Genomic DNA, 26881 nt, shown 5'->3' with positions numbered 1-26881 from the left:
ACGACCTTGTGAGATTGACCAGCGGTTAGAAAAAAAAGAATATGGCGGACGATTCGAAGGTAAAACAGTGTTTTCTGTTTTTATTTTTTTTTGCACATTTTCGCTCAAAGCGGGGTCCAATTTTTGCAGTTCCTGTTTTACATGATGCTAAAGGCGAATTTCATGCAGTATCACCTCCTATGCGAGGAGCTCTATTTTCTTATTTGTTGTTGTTTTTTTTAAAATTTGATTTAACATGTGATTTTCAAGGAAGGGAACAGTTTGTCTATTGACGAAACCCTCAAGTTAATGCCCTGTTGCCCGCGATGTATTTTACGACTTCTTGGAGAAAGAAAAACCGACTCATACACAGACATTGTTGAGGTAAAACGCTGAAATCCTATATTAAATTATCTATTCATGGAGTGCCCTCGTGGTGTAGACTTAAAAGTGTGCCAGTCTGGCACAATTAATTTTTTCGGCGGTGGGGTCAGTCGAGTTGCTCATCTCCCTGATCCTCATATCTTCCCGACTCTCAATTTTTCCTCACTCTTTTAAATTTTAACCCCTCTTTCCCCATTTTATCCACACATCATGCACAATACATTTTTGTTATTTACTTATAACTCACCTAGTGTTGAACTCGCAATCTGAAGTTCTCTATCGCTGGATTACAACGACCTCGCAAAGACCTCTGCACTATAGTTTTTTTTAAAAATATTTGTCATTTCCCACCTCCCCCCTTCATGACTTTATTTTCATTTACAAATAGTTTTATTTCTATTGTAAACAGTTTTATTTCTGTTGTAAACAGTTTCATCTTTATTATTAATAGTTTTACTTCGAATTGTCTGATCAGAATTTCATCTCTTATTCTATTTTTTTAAATTCACTTATCCATTTATCTATATTTCATTGTGGCATGCCAGTGAAGTAGCTTGTGCAGTCTTTTAAACTTAACCAAACAGCTAAGCACATGGTTCCACTCTGAATAAACTATTGTATTATTTTTTGCATGTATTGTATGTCATTCTTTAGAGAGAAATTGAGGGCATTTGTGTAGCTTGTCTTGGTATCTTGGAAAAGGCTAATGAAAGTGCTTTCATTGATAAGGTAAGTTTGATAGAGATGAGTTAAATTGATATTCTGTGCATGCTCTTGTTCTTGACATGGAAATATTTTTATCTACAGGGCAAGGGTTTCTTTCTTTCTTTAAAAAAAGGGAAAAAATAATGATCCAAAGTGGAGATGTTATTGGGAGAAAAATAAGATATATCATCATATGACCTGTGCAGTCCTGAGTATGCTTTTATTGCAAAACATTTGACAAAAATCCCTGTAGGTCAGGCTGGGTGGGAAAGTTTTTGGCTCCTTAAGTCATGATGTAGTGTATGGTTTAAAACCTAACACAACAGTTGGCCATGCAATGTAGTTGTTCTGTTTAGGGTATTGTCTTGAAATTAATCCTTTCACTCCCAAGATCCTATTAGTAATTCTCCTTACTGTCTGTTATACAGCTCTTGTGACGTTAGTTCAGAGAATTTGGTATTGAATCAACTAATAATCCCTTGACTGATATATTTGTATATTCTCATCACTTGCATACTTTTTTATTGTATTGATATTGTAAGGAGAAATTCTGCCTTCATCACTCATGATAGTTAAAGGGTTAAGGGTGCTGTGGCTGAGAATTCCTGAGATATTGACAGCCTTAAGAGAGGTCATTATCAGAGTCAACTGAAGAGTTGTTTGGCAGTACTTCTCTGTTTATTTTAGATACAATCAGCAGTCAAGAGTAGTGGTCATCAGTTTGATAGTTTTGTGTTGGCTGTTTCTGTGTCGCATTCCTTGACTCTTCGCCAGGTATGGTCCAATAAGTAGTTAATACATTAATTCAATCAATATGAAATTACATCTTAAATTTTTGAGTTAGATCATTCACTAAATATAATTTTTGTGGTTGATAAAAATTTCAATATAATTTAAAATCATTGTGTAGATAGTTGATTGAAAATAGCTTCTTTTTTTTGTTATCGCAACAAGTGAAACCCAAAACTTGACACTGCTGAAGAATAAGTGTAAAGCTGAAAGTGTAATCCTGAGTACTTTTGTTGCATACATATCATAGAAGAGACTTTTTAATTTTGTTTGTAGCACTCATTATCCATATTTCTACAAGAAAAATTCAGGTAAGTGTTGTTGGGTGGCTTTCCTTTACTCAATAATTTTTCTAAATGATTTGACTGTGGCGTGAAGACATATGGTTGGTTGTGTTTTAATCTGCACAGTTCACTGAGCTTGAATTATCTCATTGGTCTTTTATTCAGAGGGAGATTTAGGAAGTAGGCTTCCTTGCTTGGCTGAAGAGAAATGGCTGTGAACAGGGGTAGCTGAGGCACTTCCTCAAAATGTACCTGTCCTTTGACTGGGGTGAACATCTTTTGTGATGAACATCCTTTACCTAAAGGTTAAATTTATATCTCAGAAAATGCAAGAGGGCCAAATTCTTGTTTTCCCTTATGGGGCTTTTCTAAGTACTAATATTTTGTTTGATAATGTGGGATAAATATTATTATTTTATCCTCTTGATAACTATTTTCTTTTGGTTTGTGTTACAGTTCAGCATTTGACAGAAAGGAACTGGATGAGATCCCAAGAGTCAAGGATGTGTTCAAATGGGTTCTTGGTCCAAAACTAGAGGAAAGATTACAAGTTAACTACAAGCCATTGGTAAGTTCTTGAGATCAGGTGTGATCTTCAATCCAAACTAGAAACAGAAGACAAGAAGATTAGGGAGAATTGAACAAGATCAGCAAAGCAAAAGCAATTGTGTAAGGGTCTATTTGGTTACATTTGGATGTTAACTCTTTACAACCCAAGAGCAGTATGTGTATTCTCTGTATTATTATATACATTTCCTTCCAATGACAAGAAGAATTAGTTTGACTGTCAAGAGTTTCTTCAGATGGTGATCATTTCCTTCATTCTCATGACCTTAATGGTGATTCAGCAGTGAGATTGTGTGAAGAAATTAGATGCTAGTCACTCTCAGGCTTACAAGGTTCAAGGTAGTAGAAGGAAATAGATAATTTTACTAACTCTTGCTTGTAATTTTTACTGGTTAACTAAGCTCAAAGTCTACTATCCTCTTTCCTCGGTTAACACATTCCTCACGATTGACATGGAATATTCTAACAGTGTGCCATATGCTTGTCATACATTACCAGAGCACAATCTTCCCTTCCCCCCCCCCCCCCCCCTTCTCCCTTGGCACTGTGCCTTTATATTTACTCTTAATCAACTCACACTATTCCTGTTTGGTTAAAAGAAAAAGACTGCCAGACAAGCCAGTGGTAAAGGGTCTGACCTTAAATTCTAAAGCTCTGAGGTTTGAATCCTCATTAGCAACTAAAAATTTTCCCGTTAGTTTTTGTGGTGCTTAAAAACACTTTTGAATGATTGATAGAATTTTTTATTTCTTCTGTAGAGCCCCTTCAAGATTTCATTGGATTTTACCCATAAAGATGCAGAGAGAGAGGTTGAGTTTCTGTAAGTACTTGCATGTACCTATAGGTAAACATTGAATATAACTTTTTTAATTTCTTTTATCTTCAAATGTCCAATAGAGAGGAAGGTCTGCAACAGGAAATTATGTTGATATTTATTTGTATTATTTCTCAAGCATAGAAATTTGATGATGTAAGTATTCATCCTTTATGGTAAGCCATGAGATGGGTTTTTGTTTGATGAAGGATTTCTACCTTTTTTCCTGTAATGAGCAGAAATGATTCATCCTTTATGGTAAGCCATGAGATGGGTTTTTGTTTGATGAAGGATTTCTACCTTTTTTCCTGTAATGAGCAGAAATGATTCACCAAAGTCAAGGCTGCGACAACGGAGGAAACGACATAAAACAGAAGTAAGTCGTTTATTAGATCTATGACTTCACTTTGCTTTGAAACAGTCAGAAAAGTTGTAACAATTATGCTGCAAGCTGATTATCTTTGAATGTATCTATATGGTGGTTTCAATTGTGGCAACCAGTTTCAATTCATTTCTATTTGCTTCAGACTATGTTGGTGAGTAGAGGAAACATTTAAAAAAAAATTGAAAAGTCAAATTGGAAAGTGTTGAAAGCGCGGGAAAACGCGAGTGACTAAGTTGCCATTGGTTTTAGTATCGAATTCTGATTGGTTGAAAGGATGCCGCGGGTTTTTTTAGACCAATCAAAGCGCAAGTAAAGCAAAACCAAAGAAATCCTGGATTACTCTTAACACTCAGTTGAAATTTTCCTCTTTGGTTTTCTGTCAGAACAATCCAGAGGAAGGAAAACTTTCATCGTCATCTGTCAACAAAGCTCTTGCGGAACTATCAACTGTAGATCTCCTAAAAAGGTAGCTGTGACACTACTTAAACACTTTAGCAGTGTAGTTTTACCGATGTTGATCGCTCTGACGTAGGGCTAACGCTCGAAACTTCAGCTTTGAAACTCTTTACGGTTGCTAGTTTACGTAATCAACACAGTTGATAAAACCAAAGTATCTTGTTATTCTCCCCTACTGATGCAGCACCATAGTTCTTTAGAAACTTACCCTCTTTTTCGATGTTTTTATTTCTGTTTCCTCTTTACGTCCTTGCGTAGAAGGAGAAGAAAGACACGATTTTTTTTCTCGGTCGTCAAGTGAAAAAGTTGAAGGAAATATTTACCCCAACCTCTTTCCCCTGCTAGCTGACCCTTAGACGTTACTCCTGTTTATTTTCCTTCAGAGTCACCGACTGCCCACCAAAGTCAGCTCAGTCACCCATTGCGTTATCACAGATAACATGTGGTCACGATTCCATCTATATTGCAGGTTTGTAAACAATAAATATTGGAGGTGCACTTGATGGGATCGAAGATTTTGGGAAGAAATCATTCACATACTGATTGTTTTGTTTAATTATATTTGTATGGACTTTAGGAAGATACAACAAGTATTCACGAACTCTTCCTCAAACGCCTTGGTTAATCGACAACGTTCGACTCCGCGAGTCGTCAGTTGAGGTAATGTTTAACCTTAAAACTTGCACAGTTGATGAACATGTAATCTTGTCTTTCAAACTTAATGCGTAAACAAGAAAACAGCTGAAGAGAAGATACAATGCTATCAGCTACATGGTTATTTTAAATATGAAGTCAAATTCTCCCAAACGTATGCACAAGGAAATTTATAGTAGTGAGAAAGAAGAAGAAATAATCCAGTCATACACATTTTAGAGATAGTAAGTCTTCGTAAGTGAAGTGGTTAATTCAGGTTTTCAATAACTTTTTTCATAAGCGACTGCTAATTAATGGTGTAATGGGAGGCTAAACAGACGGCTGTAAGAGATCTTATGGGCAGCGGTCAACCGCTTGGCACCGGCTTTGATTGAAACCGCTGTCTAATGGGAATGTTACCTAATTCTAAACCGGATTAAATGAAATGAACGTCATTATGTTCTGTCTAACATCTTTCCTTCAATATCGTGTCGTCTGCTTTTCTGCAGGAAAAAATATGTGACCTCCTGACAGCCAAGGTCAGGTGTGACGGTATGTATCCACTGTGTGTTGTGAGGGGGGTAGGGTGGGTACGAGTTGTTTATTAGACATGTGATAAGGACGCTGATACGCGTTGGAGCGGCTGGGTGTGAGACCTTACTGTTTTCTTTATGGGGAGGAAAATATGTTAGGAAAAGTCACACCTCTACTTCCAAACGCACTCTGTTTGTTTCATTCAATTGTTCATGAATTATTTTTTGCAGATCATAAATTCGCCTCCGCCGGACGAGAAGACGTTGACGTGCGCATGCTCGGTAGCGGTATGTTGGCGCCACATGTTTTTTCAAGCTAACTCAGATACGCACATTGGAACATTAGATTCTACTCATAGATGATTATCTCGGTAGTACAGCATCAATTAGTTGCGGTTGTTGCTTAGCCCTTTTTTTATACTTAGTTTGTTCTACACTTGTTTTAAAGCACAAGGCATCGTTTCATTATTCCTGATGAATTTGGTTTCATGTGGCCAGTAAGTGAGCATGTCCTTATTATTGCTAGTTTCTGAGACCAATGGTTAGATTCCCTTCAAAATCTCAAATTTTTAGTCTTACTTTAATCAAGTTCTTTTAATGCAGCTCACCTTAGGATATTATTGTTTTGATAATATCTTGCAGATAGAAGAAAGATCGTTTCAGAGTTTAATTGTCTTGATCTTCTAGGGCTCGAACCTAGACGTTACAGTCCAGAATCTGTTACCCCTTACCGTGCCTTCTACGACTTTTAATGCGAGTATATGTTCAAAATCACAGGAAGGCCCTTTCTGGTTGAACTGATCAATCCGCGCATTACTCGTCTGAAGGAGTCTTTCTTCGCTGAACTTCAAAGAGAAATAAACTCTTCATGTTCCGACGTTGCCATCAGAGACCTCCAGCAGGTTACAAAGTAAGTGATCATGTAGCCATACGTTATTTTATTTTACAGAAATTCCAAGTGCGTATTCTTTAGATTAAGTCGAAGTTGTTTTCACTGTACGTGTAGAGAGTTTTGTTATTGAGATTGCCGCAACTTTATGTTGTAGGGAGCAGTGTCTCGCCCTGAAAGACGCGGAAACAAACAAGACTAAAACTTATCGGTAAGTCAACAACAATTCGTGGTGGGGTTACATATGATAACGCAAATTTTTACAATCCCGCTAACTAGAAAAAAAAAAGAAAAGAAAACGCGTGAAGAGACGGGCAAAACGTTTGAGTCTAGACTCCAATCCCAACCATCCCCTCCCCCCTACCTCTTCCAATTCCACTTCCTTGAAAGGAATATTGATGCTTCTCCTTAAACTGCTTCTCCGTCTGTAGGGCGTTGATATGGACTGAAAACGAAGTTACTGAAGAACAGCTTCAGAAACTTAATGACTTGAAGGTAGAGCTTTTTCGTCCCTATATTTAAACTATGATCATAAGCGGTAACTTCGCCGCACACAGTGTATGGTTTGAATAACTAACTTCTTCTTGGCGTGGGATTGTTATGTTAATGACCGAGACCTCGGGGAGTTAAAAACTAACTTTACGTAATTAGTCCTGTAAGAAATATGCTGCACTTTCTAATTGTTTACTGGTATCGACTACATAGGCAAAAGGTTTTTCACCAATCATAATTCAAATAGTGTGTCATTTTATCGCAGTTCTTCGTAACCATCCCTACGAAACAAAACGTTTCTGATTTGTGGACACGATTCTCGGATGACACACCTGTGAAAAAACCGTGGGTAGCAAAAGAAAATATCGTAGGAACTTGTCATAATGGGGTAACTTTTTCATAAATTATCTTGCCTGCATAGAGTTTCAATTAAATCGACAACTGATTAATTTAGATTATTGGAGTCTGACTTTATTTTCTGTTCCTTCACATAGGATGTAAAGATTTATCAGAAAACTCCTTTGCGTGTGTTGCACAGGTGAGTGATTACTTTCCTTTATCTGAATCTCAAGATGTTTAGCCTTTTTTATGTGATAACTCCATTCCTATTAGAAAAAGAGGCACGCAATGGGTAAGCTAGTCTACGGAAGTCTTTGTTTTTAGCGAGTATCGAGTGTCCTCTTATGAGGCTCGAATATTCCCTTACAAGGTTCGCTTCTCTATAAGTGGAATTTCTTAGGCACCGCTTTTAATTGAAAAGGTCGCTGAAATACGAGGAAAACCCATAGAGGGTTCATTTTGCAGAGCTTAAGGTGACGTGACTGGAGACAAACGTGGGTGATGTGACTCATGAAATTAGTGATGCTGCCATGACATGCTACTAATTCGTCGAAAACTGATACTTAAAACCGGCCAGAAAAAAAAAGCTACCCAAACAAGGCATAACTCTTTGTAAATAGGCCATTTAATGTTGTGATAAAGATAACGATTGTGCTGCTAAAATCAAAACTTCCACTTCCCTGATGAAATTGATGAGAACGTTCACGGACGGACTCACGGGTACGATGACAAGGAGCCTTCGTCGCCTTGGGTACCGTAGACTCCAAATCGATAATTATTGTGGGATTGGTTGAAAATGATAGATCTGTTTTTTCAGTAGTAAAACACTTAACCCCTAAGAGTGACTAGCATCTAATTTCTCCTTACCATAGCGCCTTGAATCAAACAGTACGGTCACGAGAATAAAGGAAATGATCACCAACTAAAGAAATTCTGATTGCTAAAGAAATTCTCCTTGCCAGCGCCTTAGGAAATACACAGAAAACACTATGGGGAAGATTAATCCTGATGTTAGGGTGTTACAGGGTTAAAATACTTGATCAGGCTTGTAAATAATCAACTGCTTAACCCCTGCTTGGGAAGTTTTTAAATCATGTTACATTTGCTTTTGGTATTTTTTTTTTATGTTTAATCGAGTGTCGCAGCTGTTAACTACATGTAGTTGTAAAGCTTACTGCACCTCCCTGTTTGGAAGGAAAGGTTGATTAGCGTTAAAACGTCTTAAGGTTCTTTTTTTAATTTTTTTTGGTTTGTAGGCGTCCTTTGGCTGTGAGGGAGCGATACATTTTTAGCATGAAATCAGAACGGATCGACTCCAATCACTGGAATCTTTTTCTTAAAACCCAGGCAGGAACGTATCCTAATGCCCTAACATCCGCTTTCCTCGTGAACATTAATTTACTGGGAAGGCTGTCGAAGGAAGTTCGGCATGTTACATTTAGAATTGCACTTGTTTACAATGATACAGTATAACGAGTGATAGCAGAAGACGTTTTCCTTAACTTTTGTCAAGTTATATCAAAGAGTTTGTTCATGGAGACTTCGGAAGAACGAAACCAAGCTTGGGAGATTTATTAAACGCTGAAACGGACATTTTAGAACTGGATGTAGAGGTAGGATTGTAATGATTACTTAAGGTAAATGTGTGACTTCAACAACTTGGTAACTCTGATGAGGTGAAAGTGATAATGCTTCGGTGTGGTGTACTGAGCATATGCATTTCATTGGGAATAAACAAAGTCCCCTCGCGAACCACAAATGCCCCGTTATCGTTCTCATTGTACTCAAGATGCCTATCACTTTTAAACTTATCACATGGCCGAGCTCACGAACACCTGAAATCATACTCGCATCACAGCAAATTGGTAGGCATAATTAAACCGTCAAAAATGCTTTTTTTTTCTAATTTTTTATTTGTTTTTGTTTTCAGTCAGTGGATGTCGACTGGCCTCCAAGGAAAGATGATAACAGTGCATTAAACGACAAAAGTTAACTTGGTTGTCGAATGCCTCCTAATTTTTATACGCGAACCGCTGGTCAGAGAGTCTGGTCAGCATTAAAAACATTTGGCGTCACCTCATATCAGGCAAAATGGCGGAGTGCTGTGGAGGCGTTTTGCGTCGCGATGAACCAAAAGAAGTAAGACTATCATGACGACGATAACGTTACGATGATGATGACGGTGATCACGATGACTATGAAGATGATGACGATGACGACGGCCAATAACGATGACGATGATGATGATAATTCATGGTGTCATGAGAGTAGTATCAGCGAGCATTTGCTAATGAGGCTCTAATTGGAAACAAAGAATTGTTCCTAGAGCAAGCTTCCGAAAACAAGAAGCTAATGAATTACAACTCTGTGCTTAGGATTTATCTTATATAGTTTGTCTTGAAGACGCGCCCTTAAAACGAATCAGAAGACCTACTTGCTCAGATAATTCTTTTTTGTTTTGTATTTGATGTTTGAAACACATATACATCAGTCAAACATGTTGTTTACTTTCCCGTCTGGCAACTACCGATTAAAAAATATCTTACTTGCAGACGTCTAAACGATAACAACACCATTCTTGTATTCGGGTTTTGCCTATACTTAGGGTAAAATAAGTCTTAATATTGCAGTCAAAGGTGCAAATAGTGTAAAAGTAAATATTATCTTGGTTGTAAGACTGGCTGAATGAGGCGATTCTCATTTTCTATCTAAAAATATGAGCTTACTGCCTCATAGCTCGTCTGTATCCTCCATAACTAGTCTAATGAAAAATGTTTACAACGTAACATAAAACAGTTTCACATGATCATAAAAGGCTTGAAAGCCTTGGTTAGACAGTCTTTATCTAATCTAAATGTCTATACTACGACGTTAATTAGCCTAACATGACACCCAGCGTAATCATAACTGTGAACAACGGAGGCAGTAACGAAATCATTAAGCGTGACCGTCTACAGCTAGTTGGAAGCAGTGCTCTGCTGTGTTTTCATTTCCTGATATTTTGGCGTTGCGTTGATAAAACCGCTGTCGATAAGACTGTACCCCATATCAAGTATGGTTGTCTTCTCGTCCCGAAACTGAAATCCAAAATCTTCTTTTATCTTTAGAAAGCAAAAAGAATAAGGAAATGAATAAGTAAGAGTGGGCGCGGGGTGGGACACACGGTATCCCCATGATTAGTTCGCTGGTCGTGAGGATAGTGTTTGAGATAGATGAGCCGGGTCATTGTGTGGTGCTCTAGAGCAAAACAAATTACTTTCACAGTGTTTCTCTCCACCCAGGAGTATAAATGGGTACTTGCAAATTGTTGGGGAAGCCTGATGAAATGTGGGGGGTAGCCTTCCCCCATCTTAAGGGAAGTCAGTAATACTCCTAGGCGCTTCATGCTTAAGAAAATCAGGATAAGCTCAAGCTGGATGGACCACTTGGCCTCAGTACAGAGTTAACCTTATCACGAATTTCACGCGATAAGGGAACAAGATTTCGAATCGCACGATCTCATCAATCGACCACGCTACCTATGAAACTACGAGTCGAACCTTTCACCAGCGCCCACCCAAAGTATTAAGTCTGCATGGTTTCTTACGAGAGGTGGTCGCTAAGGGATGTTCGACTGTATAATCAGCGACCCCCAGCCCCTTTACACAATGTTGTATCTTTTTCATCGTCAACATTCACTTCACTCGTGTGCAACAATTTTGAGAGGCTGGGCGAGGAACAAGATGTAATTTAATGTAAAGATAAGTGATTAAATCATCTTGTTAAGGAAGTCTATCAGTCAAGATTCTCAATTTATTTCGTCACTTGTAACACGAGATTGCGACATGGGAAATTCTCAAACTTCAAGTCCTTGTGGAGACTCGGATGTTACTTTGTCGACGTCCGTGACAATTTTTTTGATTTTAAATCCTTCTCTTAAGGCGATTTTCTCTTTGAGTTAGCTCAATGAATTAACCGTAAACACAGTCGTGAGGTATCTTTCTAACACTCCCTCTAAGTTACAGGTGCTAAAAGTTACCTTTTTGTTGTCCAACCTCACTTCTTTGTTCAGAACAGGTATGATCATCTTCACTGTGGGATCAAACCACGAAGTAATCTTCAGCAAGAATGTTGGAGCCACTCGAGTGGGTACATTGTAACCTATGACAAGAAAATGCGTGTTTAACCCCAGAAAATAGTTTTATGTCATTTCCTTAACTTCCAGTCCTTCCCGGCCTTGTAACCTTCTCCTCGACAATGAACAAGCTTAAGGAACAGCCTTTGTAGGAAAGCTATGTGCTGGTTAAAGTCCAGTTCCTTACTATGAGATATCTTTACAGTACGCATGCGCAGTGTCGCAAATTGGGTTGTGGTTTTTGGTTTACCACCATATCCTTGTCATCCGTAAAATTTTTACAATGCAACAGACAATTCAATCAATGTAGACGTCCATGGTTTTGTGAGGTTGATCGTGATGATTAACGATTAAAGAAGCCTTGACTGTGCTCTGTTCTGTTGTAAAGCATACAGGGAGTGGCTAAAGCACGAAAGAAGTGTAAGGGAAACAGTAAAGCTGAAAATAGGACCTATTTTGTTTTCTAAAGGATTCAAACATCAGAATATTTTCAATTCCGATATGACGATACCATTTTCAGTCACAGTTTTTAATGAGATGAGTTTCATTTGATCTGCGGATGAAAATCAGTCAAACAAAGAAATGATCCTCGTGGGCAGACTGCAATTTAAGCAATTTCAGTAAAAAGAAGCCGTCCCCCCAGATGCTCGAGCTACGACGAACTAAGTCACCGACAAAGCCACGTAAGGACTGAGGCACAGTTTAGAGCTTTGATCTTTCCCGTAAAGGAATCCCATCGCCATTTTAAATGAAATAAATCACCTTTGACTTACGGATGAAAATCAAGCAAAGGAAGATTCCCCTCAGGTGGACTGTAATTGACGCAATTCTCAGTGTTTGTTCAACTTACCAACTAACCGTTTGCTCAACTTATTAACAAAAAGTTTGTTCAAATTACCAACTTATCGTTTGTTCAACTTACCAAGAGGTCTAAACTCTTCATCCAGCATCTTTGCCATATCATCCCACCATAGGCAAACAGAAACCGTGACATATCTGTTACCTGGAGTAAAGAAAGCAACAAAAGAACTTTATGTACTTCCCTCGGCAATGATTTTCTTAACACTAGGCTATTCTGGTAATGTAGATAGGCTGGCACGTGCCAGAATACTCGTATGTTTAGATTTGGTAAGAACATTCAGAACTTCACTGTTGTTTGTCAGTCAATGCCACTTGTTCTCTTGTGTGCAGTCAAGTGGTTTAACTCTAATTAATTAACACTGATTGAAAATTAAGTATGATTACTTTTTCTTTTATATAGCTTTGCAGAGTCTATTTGCGCGAACCAATTATTCAACGGGGGGGGGGGTGGGTGGGTACGTGCCCGTCTTAATGGACATCTCTCCCCGCAAAGCGTCCAACCTCCAAATTTTCCCTATTACTGTAACTCGTCATTAGGGTAGAGGGGAGACACAGCCAAAAAATGTATACAAAAAGCCACGGTATTGAGGGAGGGGAGGGAGGGTATCAAAGGTAAGTGTTCCAAGAGGGGGTGACCAATCGCTCTAACCTGGGGCTTTCGATGACGTCAATGCCATGATGTGTGCCGCTGCAACATCTCTGACATCAACTATTCCAATGGATAGCTTGGGTAACATTGGCATTTCACGGTTAAGGAGACGCCTGTGAATCTGAAAACAGGACAACATATTTATCGAGCAGTTTTCAACAACCCACTTTAGGTATAAATCGATGAACTCATGGAGTTGGAAAGACCAGAAATATTTTAATCTTTGAACAGTACATGTAATGTCTGACAATATTATTTCAATCAGTAAATTTCAAGTCGAATTCATTTCCAATCAGCTAATGCCACTGATTTGCGTACCTCCATACTAGTGCATGTAGATCCGTGCAACACTGGTCCAAGGATAAGCCCAGGATTGATGCAACTGAGCTCAAACTTCTCATCATCTGTCGACAAAAACACGTGGAAATTTGAGCAAAGAAAACGAACATGGCGTGTTGCTAGAGACGCAGTTTTATTATTTCTTTCAATCTATCCTTCTCTTGTTCGATTATGCATGGTTCCCGCAGCTTACTTGTCCATTTAATCCACAGTGTGATTTCCTTACCTCCCCCCCTCGAAAAAAAAAACACGAACTTGGCAATAGTCTCGAAAATCAGCTGTTATCCGGAAAAGGAGCATGCGATCAAAGCCTAGGAGTTTATCAGTTTATCATGGAGCCAATCCTAACTAGAACCCAAAAATGACTCCCTCTCTCATCTTTTAAAACCGAGCTTCGCGGTAAAGGCTAGTATTGGGCCTGACCTGGTAAATTCTTGACTAGTTCCCATGCTGCCCTCTCTGCCATCAGCTTGCTCTTTTCATAAGGGATGCTCTCTTCCTCAGATGCCCAGTCTTCCTCATTAAAGAGATGGTCTTCACCAGCGCGCCCGCCTAGTGTTGGAAGAAATATTACAATACCTGTATACTATTTGGACACTGCAAAATACTCACTAAGGGGCTGATTAAATGAAAGGTGTTGGATCTTTCACCTCAGCTGGACTCATTTCCTGATATAACTTAAACCGCGAGATTGGAAAAGCAGACGGTCAGTTAGTTTCCTGTTGTTCGAACTCGGTTCCAATAACTTTACGGGCCTAAAGCCACTTTTGTAACCAAAATGTAGGGTATTTTTCATGCAGTGCAACGTCTGAGCTAAAAAATAAAAACAGCCTGTTTCATCTGCTGATATTTTCACTATTTGAATTTCAAAACTATCAATACCTCGATCTAAAATGTAAACAAACTTGCAAAGAGAACCTTTCAGCGGTTACTGCAAGTTTTCTAAACGAACGTGGTTAATGGAAACATAAATAATGCAATTCATGATTTTGCCTGAAATTATGACGAAAACTACATGTTCGCATCCACTATCTTTTGAGTTGAGCGCTTACCATAGACTGCAGCACAAGAACTTGTGAGTACAACTCTTTTCACGCCGCCCTTGGTCTTGGCGCAGGCTTCAAGCACGTTCTTCGTTCCATCTACTGCGGGCCCAATCACCTCCATTTCATCTCTTGGAGTTGCAGCCGGGAAGGGAGATGCCACATGAATCACATAAGTGCAGTCCTTAACGGCGCTGTGCGAGTAAGAAGCATAAAAAACCTTTAATTAAATTATAAGGGAAGTTAATGGTTGTGTATGGAATAAAGATAAAGGGGAAGTGGAAATTTACACCTCAATAAGAAAAACAAATAGCTTCCCCCCAAAATTAGGATGAACGTGGTTAGCTTCTAGAATGAGCATGAAACGGAAGGACAAAACATACAAAACAGACAAGACAAAAGATTCTCGACTCAGGCCTTTCTGCTTTTCTGATCAGATGCCTCGTTTTTTATGACTCTGATCTCACAAAAATGTCTAAAGAATGTCACACATGAACCTAGTACATGGCCTGGCTAACCAAAGAGCACTGTATGACTCACTGAGTTCCCAGCTGGTAGAGCAACTGCATGAAAAATTGAAGGCCCTAGGCACGATAACTTGCAGTAGACTCAGATTTTTGGTACTCTTGACAAATGCTTCACCAATCATTTCTTATTCGACAACAGAGCTTAAAATTCACCAACATTCTTTATCCAAAAATATCAACAATTTGAAAATTTCTATCTTCCACACTCTGTCAACTAAAAAACTCGCAAATTATGCGTGTACGTGAATGCGGACCTACTTTTCTGACCCAGTCTTCCTAGTTTGGGAGAGCACGACCACTGCACAACACGTATATTAAAAGATTACATCACCTCGATGAAGGTGTAAGCGGCACAACATAAACTAAAATAATTTTATTGTTTTGTCGTAAATCGCTCAAGGAAGGGTCAATTGCAACAATATAGTCCAAAAACTGGTGCTTTAAACTGAGAAAAATCGATTTACGTCGTAGAGGGTACCTCGAACGAACAAGTGCATGATCTGAATATTTTGCAAGAATGTTTATCTTGTTCCCTCCACCATATCTTATTAAAAAGATTATAGAAAACCGTGTAATTCGAACGTCTAAATTGAAAAAGGAATTCAGCCATCATTTCTTTTATCCTCCTCTGCGCCGGAAAGGTTTAGAAGAACAAATGGAATCATAATTTTTGCAAATGAATCGTTGCTCACAGTACGCATTTGCTTGATGTAAATCGCCAGAGAAAATAAACAATGCAACACGTCCATGATGGGCACACCTCACTGAGCCGATATTGTTTACATATCATACCTTGCTATGGACGGGGTTTGTAAAAGCTACAATTAGTCCAAAAATTAAAAAATTCAGACCTCTCGAATTAATCTTTGTTTTTTACCTAACGATATGCGGATATTTTCGGTGCTACAGCAGCTCTGAGGGAACACCCCGAGGGCTTGCGTGACTAACCGTGTGAAGGAGTGCCAATTCATGTTTTCTTTTTCTGCACTCCAATGATACAAGCGAGATCTTAATGAAAGAAAATTAAAGGCAAACTGACATTGATCTCATACTTACTCAATCCAAGATTCTTTCTTCGTAAGATCTGCCTCGACCAATTCAAGCTCTGAGGACAGCTCTTTCAAAGGCTTCACTTTCTTTTCATTTGTTAGACTACGAACCGTTCCTCGCACGATGTATTCCCTCGAGTCCACCAGCTGCTTCACAACATGCATTGCAAGAAAACCGGACGCACCGGTTACAAGAACTCGCGTCATTTCGATGCTGTTAGTTGAGAGCGACGAAGAAGAAGGTCAAATTTAGCAACCGGGTGTGATTATTTGCCCGACTGGTCAAGTCGACGCTTCTTGGGTGATTATTCGGGTCAGTCAGGAAGTGTTCAATTGGACTGGATTTGATCATGAAGTGGACGGCGGAACATGCACTAGGCACCTTAAGGAATACATGCTAATTCCTCATTCAAATTAAAGTTTTTTGTTCGAAACAATTTGACTACCCTGTAAAAACTTCTCTGATAACACCATCAGGTGGCAATGTGAGACTTGACCACAGACAAATCGATTAATCAAAGCTGATATATGAACAGTTGTTTTTGATGCTCGTTTGATAGTAGTGGCGAAAGCCGTACCCGTAACTCTTTGAATCGAAATGTTCTTTTCTTCCCTTAACGGCCTCTTAAGTTGTCCTCCTGCAATTGACGTATTGTGAGTGAAAGCATACAGAAATGGATACGTTTAATTTTGAAAGATTATTTTGGTAGTAGAGATCTGTAAAGTTCAAAGAAATCCTTTTATAGACATAAACATTTTGTATGGAATTATCATCCCTTGAAAAAATATTTATGTCTGTTTGGCTCCAAAAACCCTGTAAAATTTTCAGAATGGTGCTCTATGATATACTCTCGAAACAAGATATGCATTAAATTCATCGTTATGAACACTACTGAACTAGTAGTTGAAATAAGACCTGAAAAAAAATTCAGGTTCCCAACGGGATTTGAACCCATGACCTCTGCGATACTCGGTGCAGCGCTCTACCAACTGAGCTAAGAAGCCATCTGGGAACTAATTACTATATATTGGATCTTGGTAAACGTTCGAAGTGGTGAATAATGGCTGTAAACATATGAAAATCATATCTGTGTACTGCGGTTGAAGAAACGAACATAGAATCGATCCTCGCGCTTATGAACACTACTGAACTAGTAGTTGAAATAAGGCCTGGAAAAAAATTCAGGCCCTTACGGGATTTGATTTTGTAGTGTTCATAACTGCGGGGATTGATTCTATATTCGTTTATTCAAGCGCAGTGCACACATATGATTTTTGTATGTTTACAGCCGTTAAATTCATCGTTATAATCAATATTATTAATAGCAATTGCCATTATCATTACTCAAGAGATTATAATCTCTTGCATTTCTGTCGTCTTAATTATTATCATAATTATCTCATTCAAGGAAATCTTTTGGTCATAATACTTAATTTTATCACTGGTTAAATCATAATTTTCTTATTGCTTTTTCCCAATGTTTCTTGCTATCGTTGTTCCATTATTTTTTAATGATCTGGACCGTGGACAATTAGAAACCCGGCAGGGAGGGGTAGGAAAACTCTAGTTGGTTAATCATTGAAAACATAAACCGTATTTGCATAAGTTGTCAAATTGTTACGAAATGTAGACTAAACAGCGAATGTTATCGTGGATACAAATGCGCCTAACTGTGCTATAATCCGAAATCAACCTTAGCTTATGAACGAACTTTAGTATCAGCCCTCGATTAACCTAAAGAGGTGCGTTTCAAAAACGAATTTTTAACGCGAACTCTCACTTGCGTAGCAACCGAACAATTAGGGATGAGGAGAAGGAATTGAAGTTACGAGGATAGCTTTCTGCGTCCAAAACAGCTGGGGAGATTAATCCATAGCTGTGTTCGAACGTAACAGTCTTATCTATTTATAAACTGTTGTTAACTCCGATGTTTAACTAACATTTTCCGCTCCATCGCGAGGAAGACATTTTTACCATGGCGAGGAAGAAGAAAGGAAGTTGGACGAGTCGAATCTGTGCTGTTGTTATTATCCTGGCTTTAGCTGGCACAATGTCAATGAACATATTATTCATCTTACACACCACTTCTCGAGGTACGAGCCAGGAAAAGGAACCCATGGAATATGATCACAAGTTTCATAATGTTCCGCAGATTTCAGTTGCTCCTCCGGCTCAATATTGGTTGAGTGGAAAGGGAAATTCGCTATCTCGTGAAGGTACGTATTTTAAAAAATGTTCACGCTTCTCGAGCTCGAATGTATGTATTTCGCTTTAGTCTTGCGTGCTTTTGAGGAATTTATTAGATGAACAACGTATAAGTTTGAAGAAAATCGCTTTGCCTTCCATAGAGTGCTTAAATCTCGGTTTAATACCGCTTATAATCACAACATTGGCATATCCAAGGCTCCAAAATGTAAATTATATATATATTTTTTGGAGCATATCAATTTACAGGAGTTCAAAGTATGCGTTAATTTATAGAATTTGGAAACAGTCAGCAGCGTAGTATTCTAGAGAATTACATCCTCTCGACTTTTATTTATCCAACGGTATTTACCTTCGGGTCAAAGACGTCGATGTGGATATTGCAATTATTACTAAATGTTACACGAAATGCAGTCCAGTTGGACCATTAATTTCCCCGGTATTTTGACCCTGCTTAGGTTTTTTAAGAGTGCTTAATTTATTGGAGGTTTCTAACTATTACGCATGGAAAGAGGAAAAATAAAATTAGTCGTTATTTTTCTTTTGAACCAGACATTCTGACGAGTACGATAATCACTCACATCGCACTTTTTGTAGTGCTTTTGAATATTATTCAGTTCATTCAGCCATTAACAAATAGCTATTGTTTTGTTTTGCTTTGTTTCAAACTTTTATTTCCTTCTCTACCTTTCTTTCCTTAGGGATTGGGTTGCTAACGGCATCAGAGAGTAAATATGTAGATTTAGAGGTGTTCTCGAGTAAAGAGAATGTTTCAATTACCATCAACGGACAACAGGTGTGAAGAAAAAATTTCCTCATTCAGTTTTTACGTAATTAGTGAGCAAAATGGCGGCGCCGTTATCGCTGAAAACGTATTCTAGGCCCATAAACCGTAGTTTCATGAGTAATTCATCAAAAATAGTAATAATAATTATGATCACAGTAATAATAATATTTTTAATAAAAATAATAAGTAATGGTAATAAGATTGAGTATAATCCAATTCATGAAGCGGAGACCAATTCGGTCTGTAATGCTACGAGTGATTAACATAATCGGACGACGACCGCGAAACGGGAGTCCGATTTGTTAATCACGAATATGATTACAGGCCAAATTGGACGACACGAAGTCCTGTGTTACCATTAATCAAAACCGTTACAATTTCCTAAAATGAATTACTAATTAATAATGGAAAAAATTACAAATTTTCGAGAAAAGAAGAATGGGCAAGTTTCAAAAGAAAGGGAAAATTGAATTATGATTGAACCCAAGGTTGTGATTGGTTGATTTAAACTACAACTTTGAAAATGATTGGTTGATTTGAACAAGAACTTTGAATAAGATTGGCTTATTGAACTGTCCGATTATTGACAATAATAATACTAGTAATAACGATAGTGGTGCTAATAACAATAACGATATAAATAAAGATGATTTGCACAAGTAAATAAGCAAATATCCTTCCTTAGACGAAAGGTTAAGAAGCAAACAATTTTTCCAGAGATTCCAGCTTGGGGAACACTGCGAGTTTTTACGTACAGATAATGCCAAAGGGCAGGAGCCCAATGGACTCCTGCAAAGGGTCACTATGTACAGTCCTGATCTAGGCGTGTATTATTTCTTCGCAAAGTGGAGGCCATTGTGCAGTTTGCGGGACGAAATTGTTACGAACAACTAACCGACAAAAACCTGTATTTCGAAGGATGTCGACTATTTTATTGCTTTGGTATTATCTAAAAGCTTACTTGTTTCGTTCTGTACAATAAAAGCGAAACATTCTCTCATTTTGAATCAGATATCAAACTTAATTTTGTCGGAGTGAAATGTAACGTGTGAAAAATGGAGTAATACCTCTCCGGGGACATAACTCGGCTAGGAGCCACTTTAAGCTGGGTCATGTTCAGCTTGGTGAGACGCTCAGACTAAAAAAAAAACAAACCTTTTTACTAGAAAATTCCGTTATTTTCTCGACGCTATGAAATGAATGTAACCCTTCAACATTTTGGAGAAAGTAAATGTTAAAGTCGTACCCAGATCCCTCATAGTATCTTAAATTGATTCAATATGTCTAATCAACAGATTTATGTGTTTTTTCTTGTTTAGAGGGTCGATATTTCCGAGATGTTACTAAGAGGACTGAATGTTGTAGTTTTAAATGAAGTAACTGGCGCTGTGATGTCCTCGAGATGGTTCGATACATATGAGTCAAAAGAGGACAGCGGTTATCTTATGGAATTTCTTTCAAATTTAAAAAACGGCAGGATAATCTGTTTTGCCGTGAAGGTGCGTACAGACGGAATATGAAGTATAGAGTTGTTTCTACAAGCTACGAACTTACGTGTATCCTATACGTGTTGGGAGATGACGAAACCTATCCATAATGAGCCTACAATAGGTCTGTCGTGCGCAAGATCAATTCATCATTCTTTGTTATGAGAGGAGGAGGGGGTTGGGAGAAGGACTAGTTGCCGGGTACATACTATTATCTTAAAAAAAGACGCCAATTTTGAGCTCGGATTTCGAGTAATAAAAGGATCTTGGGAGCAAAAAGTTCTCAGTCGCCGCTAAGATTTCCGAAACTTAGACCTTCGGAATTTGCGCTCGAAGGCTCTTTTAAAAAGCTACGAGGGTGTCAAAGGGATGTTGGCTTTTACGGTTAACGGTTAAAATTTTGGCCGTTTTACGGCTAATAGTCAACCCTATTAAGACCCTCAGTTACTGAGAAACCTCTGGTTGACAATAAATAATATCGTTGTACCGTAGACGTAGGCGGGACGTATGATGAGCTGTACAACGCCTGATAACATGACCGATGCATTATCTATTCAGCAACCATAATTTTCATCTTGTGTACTCAGCTGAGCGGATGAAATAGAAAATATGTGACAACGGACTCATTCCTTCTTATCGTTTAGGACGAGGCGTCTCTTTCCTTATCAGAGAGCACGCGCATGTTCATCAAGCGTTTGGGAAGTGCTTACATCGATCAGCTAAATTGGAGAGGCATGTGGGTGTTTATTGTCCAACGGTTGGGCACTCGAAACATTGTGTACGGCGAGAGTTTTCAGGATGCACCGAATCTTAACCAGTGGGCAAGACCAGTGAGGCTACACGTAACCGCACAACTAGTGGCAGAAAATATTGTCAACTGCAAATGGGACGACTCCGACGCTACCGAGAGACGAAGAGAATTTTGTGGAAAATATGAAGGATATGGCAACGTTTGCAATTGTAAGTACATGTATAATCTGAGCTGTCATTGAGAGCCGGTAGCCCTTCAAAAGTGCTGGTTAGTGGGGCATCTTAAGCTTGTTACTTTCACCTTGTTTTGCCATAAGTTGTGGTTAAAAATCGCATGATTACAATTAATGCATTATTATCTTACAAGCAAAATTTACCAGTAGCATGTTTGGATGTTTGCTCGAAGGTTTGTGTGATCTTCGTGGAATGCATTTCACCTGAATAGTTTCAAGTTTTTTCCAGGTATTTTTATGATTTTTTAACACTCCGCGGAAGTCTTAAAATTAATAAGCCATAACATGCTTTCTGTAACTTCGTGAATTTAACGTAGTTCTTCATAGGGACTCATCAATTCCTTCTTTGTTTCTCAGGTGACAATCCTCTTTCGCTAGAATTTGACCCGCCCTCTTTTAGAGACAACAGCCGACTGGAGTTGCCCGTGGCGGTCATGGCTGGTAACAGACCAAGTTACCTACTACGCATGCTCTTAAGCCTTCGTAACGTCGAGGGTCTGGATCCTAGTTTGGTAACAGTTTTCATCGATGGTTTTTATGACGAACCTGCCTCGGTCGCTAAACTGTTTCAACTACATGTGGAACACCATGCAGGCTCGGGGAGATTAAACTCCAGAATTTGTCAGGTATAGCGTGCTTAGAGCGTTTAGTCGTAAAGTTGGATGTTCCAAGAGGGTTTTCCCCATCTACCTAATTTTGTTCTATAATAATAATAATAATAATAATAATAATAATAATAATAATAATAATAATTATAAATAATAATAATATTTTCATTTTTGTGTTATTTCCCTCAGCATTACAAGAAATCGCTGACAGCTTCGTTTGACAAATATCCCGATGCTGATTACCTTGTGATCCTAGAAGAAGATCTCGATATGTCCGTTGATATCCTCAGCTATTTTAAACAACTTCTTCCTGTCTTAGAAAACGATGAAAGCCTATATTGCATATCAGCTTGGAACGACCAGGTATGTTTGGTGTTGAAAGGCTGGACTGTTTACGGAATACAGCTTAACTTTTTTTATACAACAAAATTGATCGCGACGCTTGAATCGCAAAATATTGATGCATGTTCTGAATTACTAATGAGTGAGGATGAGATGAAAACACATCTCGTCCACGAGAAGTAAAAGTATTCCAAATTCTCCCACCGACGCAGCACCACAGTTTCTAAGGAAGCTTACCCCCCGTATTTCATGTTGCTTGGACTACTTTTTCTACTTAAAATTCATAAAACTCTTAATATTGATACAGATTCTGAATTGTTGAAATACCTGATACCTTCTTCAATTTAACTTCGTAGGGTTATGACCATCTTGCAAATGATCCTGCCATGTTGTACAGAGTAGAGACCATGCCAGGATTAGGATGGTAAGGGATGCGTTAGTTATTAAGAATGGTACTCATACTAAAATTCAGAGATAAAACTATGGCGACCACTTTTGAAAAGGAGATTGCTTTCCTTTAAGATAGCAGCACAAACTTAAATTAGCTGTCTCAATTCTTCGCTTTCGCTTTTGAAATTGCTTTATTCTAAATTCTTTTTTACGGAAACGGTTAGCATTACGTCATCCAATATACCTTTTGACGTAAAAGCAAAGTAACAAACCTTGGTGATGAGGCAAGTTAGTTTACAGGTAGAATTCAACCAGGAAATGGAAGAGCGTAGGGATGGAGTCTGATGAAATCTATGATTCGTGTGTGGCTTCAACTAAAAAGGGCAAGCCTTAATCAGCAACAGTGATCAAACACGGAAAATTCTTGAAAGTCCTAATTAGATGCGGGCTGAACGATCCTTTCTTTTTCCCCATAATGTGTTGCACCCTAAATGGGAGTTAGTTGTAAAAATTTCAAAAACAATGATTGAATTTTTTGGTGAAAAATGGCCACCAAACTTTGTCGGTAGCCATCGCCGGCCCAACCCATTTTTCTCTAGGTAACAATCCCCTCCTTTCTCCCTCAGGGTGTTAAAGCGTAAGATATACAAGGGGGAGCTAGAGGAGAAATGGCCGAAGCCCCATCAGTCAGCTGACTGGGATATGTGGATGAGGCTACCTTCCATCATCAAAGGTCGTGAATGCATCATCCCGGACATTTCTCGTACTTATCACTTTGGAGCCAAAGGACTTAATGTGGGAAGCTTTATGCAGAATATTTATTTCAAACATCATGCTCTGAACAAAGAAACAAATGTCAAGTTGAATGCGGAAATGATGTATAAGGATAACTACGAAAGAGAAATATTTCGTCTAATAGGGTAAGAACCTTGTTTTTATTTTAAAAAAAGTGAGCATCTAGCTGGAGCTAATCCCGGTTTCCATAGCATGAAGCTGCTAGGAGTATTACTACTCCCACCTGGATGCGATGCCAGTTCATCGTAAGGTTACCCCCCCAGCTTTTCATCAGGCTTCCTTGAAAACTCACCGGAACCCATAACGCAAATCATTTTACTCACCTGCTTCACGTTTATCCAGTTGTTACCTCGTTAAACATTTAGGTTTTCCAGTTTATAACACGTAACCTCTCCTTTCTAGATCACTACATTATCTAGGGAAGAGTTGATGAGAATGGAAAGGTTTGTCAGCTACAGGGTGTCATTTTGACATAACAAAAACTAGCTAATTTTTCAGGCAAGCTATAGCAGCTGTAGGGGTGATCTGCGATTCAGATCTTCGGAGTGAGGAGATTAAAACCGAATGGCCCAAACACTTTCCGAAGTTTTCTTAAATGGTTTAGTAATGAACGATATTCTAACATGAAGTTCAAGGCAGCAACAGTGAGCTTTTTGTTTTGCGTTTCAGCGAGGCTAAGCTTTTAAATCATTCCAAAAACCCGTGCACAAACCTCAAAGACTTTGTGCCAGACACCGCTGGACAGACGTATTTGTTTTATCTACGTATGGATAATCCAAGAGACTACACCACGTGGTCCAACATAGCGCGTTGTTTTCAAATGTGGGATCTGGACCCCAGAGGATTTCATAGAAGTACGTGGAGATTCTGGATCAAGAAAAATCATATTTTGGCTGTTGGGTGTCCTGCTTCTGTTTATTGTATGAAGAAACCGAAAAATCTAAATCCGATTTATCTTCCAAACAAAGAGACGAGACCGAAAGATCTTATTTAGCAGATTATCTTAATTTGCAAAAAAGGTAGCGCTCCTATAGATAGGGGAGTTTGTTCCCGATAGACAAATGTTGTAATTATGAAAAGAGGCACTACTCTTGGGCACTATTTATTTTGTGGAATAATTGAATATTATAACTGATTATTGAAAATAATAACCGAAAAGACTTCCTATTTAATCCTCAGGTTTCCAAGTACACTACAATAATACGAATTAATTTTTCCTAAGGGTCTTGATATTAGCCGGCAAGTGAAGAATTTAAAGAAAGCGACAAAACTTTCAAGTCTGTAATACACGTTTTGACAGAAACTTCTTAATGTTGGAATTGCCCTCGTAAATGTAAGTAACCTTAATTTTTCCACACGTGTTAGAGAGCACTTAGTCAGTGACAGGGCCTCTCACATTTTCAAGCATCTGCAAGATTCTGCACATTGTCGCGCTTTGTGTTCAGCACATAGTTTCCATGTTTTGGATCACGCCTCTACTGGTCTTCAACTCAAGATAAAAGAGGCTATTCATATTCAAAGAGAACAACCATCCTTGAATCAAAAACTATCCTTTTAATTCTCACACTTTCATGCTCTACCTCTTCTCTTGTTGTCACCATTTATCATAACTAGCGTTTTTCTACTTACTATATAATTCAACTTTCAACGCTTTGTACTGTAATTAACTGAAGATGACACTCAGAAGTTTCTGTCGAGACATGTATCACAGACTTAAAAGTTTTGTCGCTTTCTTTAAGTACAAATTAAACTTAGAAATTCTCTAAGAGCCTCAGCGAACTTCGCTAAACACGTACTTCGAAAAAAACTTTATCTTCGCGCACTTCGTGTTCAACAATCTGTACTCAAAGAAGATAATGGACACGTAACATTAATATTCCAGACACTATCTATTTCTAATAGCCACGCGCAGCCGAATTCTTCAATGGTACGCGCACTAACGCGGCACCCTTCAAAAGTAAAGCTTTGCGCAAATGACACATTAGACATGACTAGTTATTTAGGTGATTATTCGCATAGAATTAGGACCATTAGTTATTAAAATGAAACGTGTTTTTAACAAGGCCTCTGTTCGTTACTAATATGTCACCTTCTCAACTCAAATTTGAAGTACATCAGTACAAGACATCAACATTCCACTAATAAAACAGTATTAAATTTAATGTCATTATCTACTATGGGTCACTCTTCGCTTACAAACTTGCTTACAATTGCCTTAAGGTTCACAAGTGGGAGTCTGATTAGTAAATCACGAGTATGACTACGATCAGAATTTGACGACACGAGGTGTTGTTACCAATTAATTATAATTATAACATAGCTAGAAAATTTGTCTAATCAGATTCAATTGCGCGAACGTGCTTCATATTCCTATTGTGCACGCTCAAGGCGTCAGCAAACAAATCCCTCGAGGAAAAAAATTTCCATCGGGTTGAAAATGTTATAAAACAATTGGTTCATACGTCAGCTGTGCGTTCATCGAGATATGAAGCACTTGGGAAGTTTGGAGAGTACTCAAGGAGAGTTGCTACGCCTCGAACAACTCTTACGCATCTTTCGTGCTTTCCAAACTTCCCGCGTGCTTCATATCTCGATTAACGCACGCTGGGGTATGAACCACTTGTTAAATATAAGAAATTATAAATATATGAAAACAAATTAATACATTGAAGAAAAATATCTCTGGTAGAGACAATTTCTAAAGTACGATTACAGCCAACTGTCAGATTACAGTGTGCGATTACAACTATACAGAATAATTAGTAGTTTGTGTAGTGTGATCGTCCGGGTGAGTGTAGTTCTGAGAAGAACTGTTGTTGGTGACTGACGTTTCGACTATCTGTGCGATAGTCATCTTCAGAGTCAAGTAAGGAATAGTTGTCAGTCGATGATGTTATAAAGTCTGGTCTGTTGAACGTGATTGGTCTGTTTAGCCGTGATGTGATTGGCTGGAAGACTCATGTAGAGTTTGTTAACAGTCATTGGTCGGTTTCGATCCGTCTGTTGTTTGTCGGTCTGTTTGTCGGTTTGTTCACGTCGTTAATGAGTCGTTTGTAAGGTGCTGGTAATTGTTGACATCTGTTGAGAGGCGTCTGTTCTAAGTTAGTGAACCAGCTTTCCAGAGTCAGTCGTTGAAAGTACAGTACAAACTACTTTCAACGACTGACTCTGGAAAGCTGGTTCACTAACTTAGAACAGACGCCTCTCAACAGATGTCAACAATTACCAGCACCTTACAAACGACTCATTAACGACGTGAACAAACCGACAAACAGACCGACAAACAACAGACGGATCGAAACCGACCAATGACTGTTAACAAACTCTACATGAGTCTTCCAGCCAATCACATCACGGCTAAACAGACCAATCACGTTCAACAGACCAGACTTTATAACATCATCGACGGACAACTATTCCTTACTTGACTCTGAAGATGACTATCGCACAGA

At 38.5% G+C, this 26881-nt stretch overlaps 3 protein-coding genes across 4 annotated transcripts; 2 read left to right on the top strand and 1 right to left on the bottom strand.

The window, feature by feature from the left end:
* The first annotated feature begins 13 nt into the window (after positions 1 to 13).
* LOC113678632 (tRNA pseudouridine synthase Pus10) lies at positions 14 to 10063 on the top strand. The gene is made up of 20 exons (XM_089211424.1): positions 14 to 59; positions 250 to 363; positions 1018 to 1092; positions 1756 to 1842; positions 2134 to 2168; positions 2598 to 2709; positions 3467 to 3528; positions 3844 to 3898; positions 4291 to 4373; positions 4747 to 4832; positions 4941 to 5023; positions 5506 to 5548; positions 5761 to 5817; positions 6307 to 6439; positions 6576 to 6629; positions 6850 to 6913; positions 7405 to 7448; positions 8506 to 8604; positions 8763 to 8862; positions 9180 to 10063. The coding sequence occupies exons 1-20, from the start codon at positions 42 to 44 to the stop codon at positions 9240 to 9242; spliced, it is 1467 nt and encodes a 488-aa protein (XP_089067550.1). The 5' UTR covers positions 14 to 41; the 3' UTR covers positions 9243 to 10063.
* On the bottom strand, positions 9688 to 16142 carry LOC113678620 (uncharacterized). Its single transcript, XM_089211423.1, has 8 exons — positions 15839 to 16142; positions 14265 to 14449; positions 13636 to 13764; positions 13192 to 13277; positions 12874 to 12994; positions 12286 to 12366; positions 11268 to 11389; positions 9688 to 10350 (listed from the first exon to the last, which is right to left on the bottom strand). Exons 1-8 carry the CDS (start codon positions 16036 to 16038, stop codon positions 10207 to 10209), a joined length of 1068 nt encoding a protein of 355 aa, XP_089067549.1. The 5' UTR covers positions 16039 to 16142; the 3' UTR covers positions 9688 to 10206.
* A 1273-nt stretch (positions 16143 to 17415) lies between these two features.
* LOC113678636 (protein O-linked-mannose beta-1,2-N-acetylglucosaminyltransferase 1) lies at positions 17416 to 25757 on the top strand. Of its 2 annotated transcripts, none has more exons than XM_089211415.1 (9): positions 17416 to 18048; positions 18739 to 18833; positions 20144 to 20323; positions 20956 to 21271; positions 21652 to 21920; positions 22092 to 22265; positions 22601 to 22668; positions 23261 to 23554; positions 24099 to 25757. In XM_089211415.1, exons 1-9 carry the CDS (start codon positions 17808 to 17810, stop codon positions 24421 to 24423), a joined length of 1962 nt encoding a protein of 653 aa, XP_089067541.1. In that variant the 5' UTR covers positions 17416 to 17807; the 3' UTR covers positions 24424 to 25757. The 2 variants fall into 2 exon arrangements, with proteins under 2 accessions (XP_089067541.1, XP_089067542.1); XM_089211416.1 differs by lacking the exon at positions 24099 to 25757 and adding an exon at positions 23832 to 24004 and having other exon boundaries at positions 17421 to 18048.
* The last annotated feature ends 1124 nt before the right edge of the window (positions 25758 to 26881 follow it).

This window comes from Pocillopora damicornis, chromosome 7 (genome assembly GCF_964200805.1).
Source record: "Pocillopora damicornis chromosome 7, jaPocDami1.2, whole genome shotgun sequence".
Lineage (NCBI taxonomy): Eukaryota > Metazoa > Cnidaria > Anthozoa > Scleractinia > Pocilloporidae > Pocillopora > Pocillopora damicornis.
The sequence above is the reverse complement of the archived record's forward strand: the minus strand, read 5'-3'. Positions and strand labels throughout refer to the sequence as shown.

Excerpts from the sequence above, each read along its gene's own strand:
- LOC113678636 (XM_089211415.1), top strand. The coding sequence starts at position 17,808 with ATGGCGAGGAAGAAGAAAGGAAGTTGGACGAGTCGAATCTGTGCTGTT. Across the intron at positions 20,324-20,955 it reads TAATCTGTTTTGCCGTGAAG|GACGAGGCGTCTCTTTCCTT; the intron begins GTGCGTACAGAC and ends CTTATCGTTTAG. Across the intron at positions 21,921-22,091 it reads TAAACTCCAGAATTTGTCAG|CATTACAAGAAATCGCTGAC; the intron begins GTATAGCGTGCT and ends TATTTCCCTCAG.
- LOC113678620 (XM_089211423.1), bottom strand. The coding sequence starts at position 16,038 with ATGACGCGAGTTCTTGTAACCGGTGCGTCCGGTTTTCTTGCAATGCAT. Across the intron at positions 13,765-14,264 it reads TTCTTGTGCTGCAGTCTATG|GCGGGCGCGCTGGTGAAGAC; the intron begins GTAAGCGCTCAA and ends TTCCAACACTAG. Across the intron at positions 12,367-12,873 it reads GACGTCATCGAAAGCCCCAG|GTAACAGATATGTCACGGTT; the intron begins GTTAGAGCGATT and ends TCTTTACTCCAG.
- LOC113678632 (XM_089211424.1), top strand. Across the intron at positions 1,843-2,133 it reads ATTCCTTGACTCTTCGCCAG|CACTCATTATCCATATTTCT; the intron begins GTATGGTCCAAT and ends TTTTGTTTGTAG. Across the intron at positions 7,449-8,505 it reads CCTTTGCGTGTGTTGCACAG|GCGTCCTTTGGCTGTGAGGG; the intron begins GTGAGTGATTAC and ends TTTGGTTTGTAG.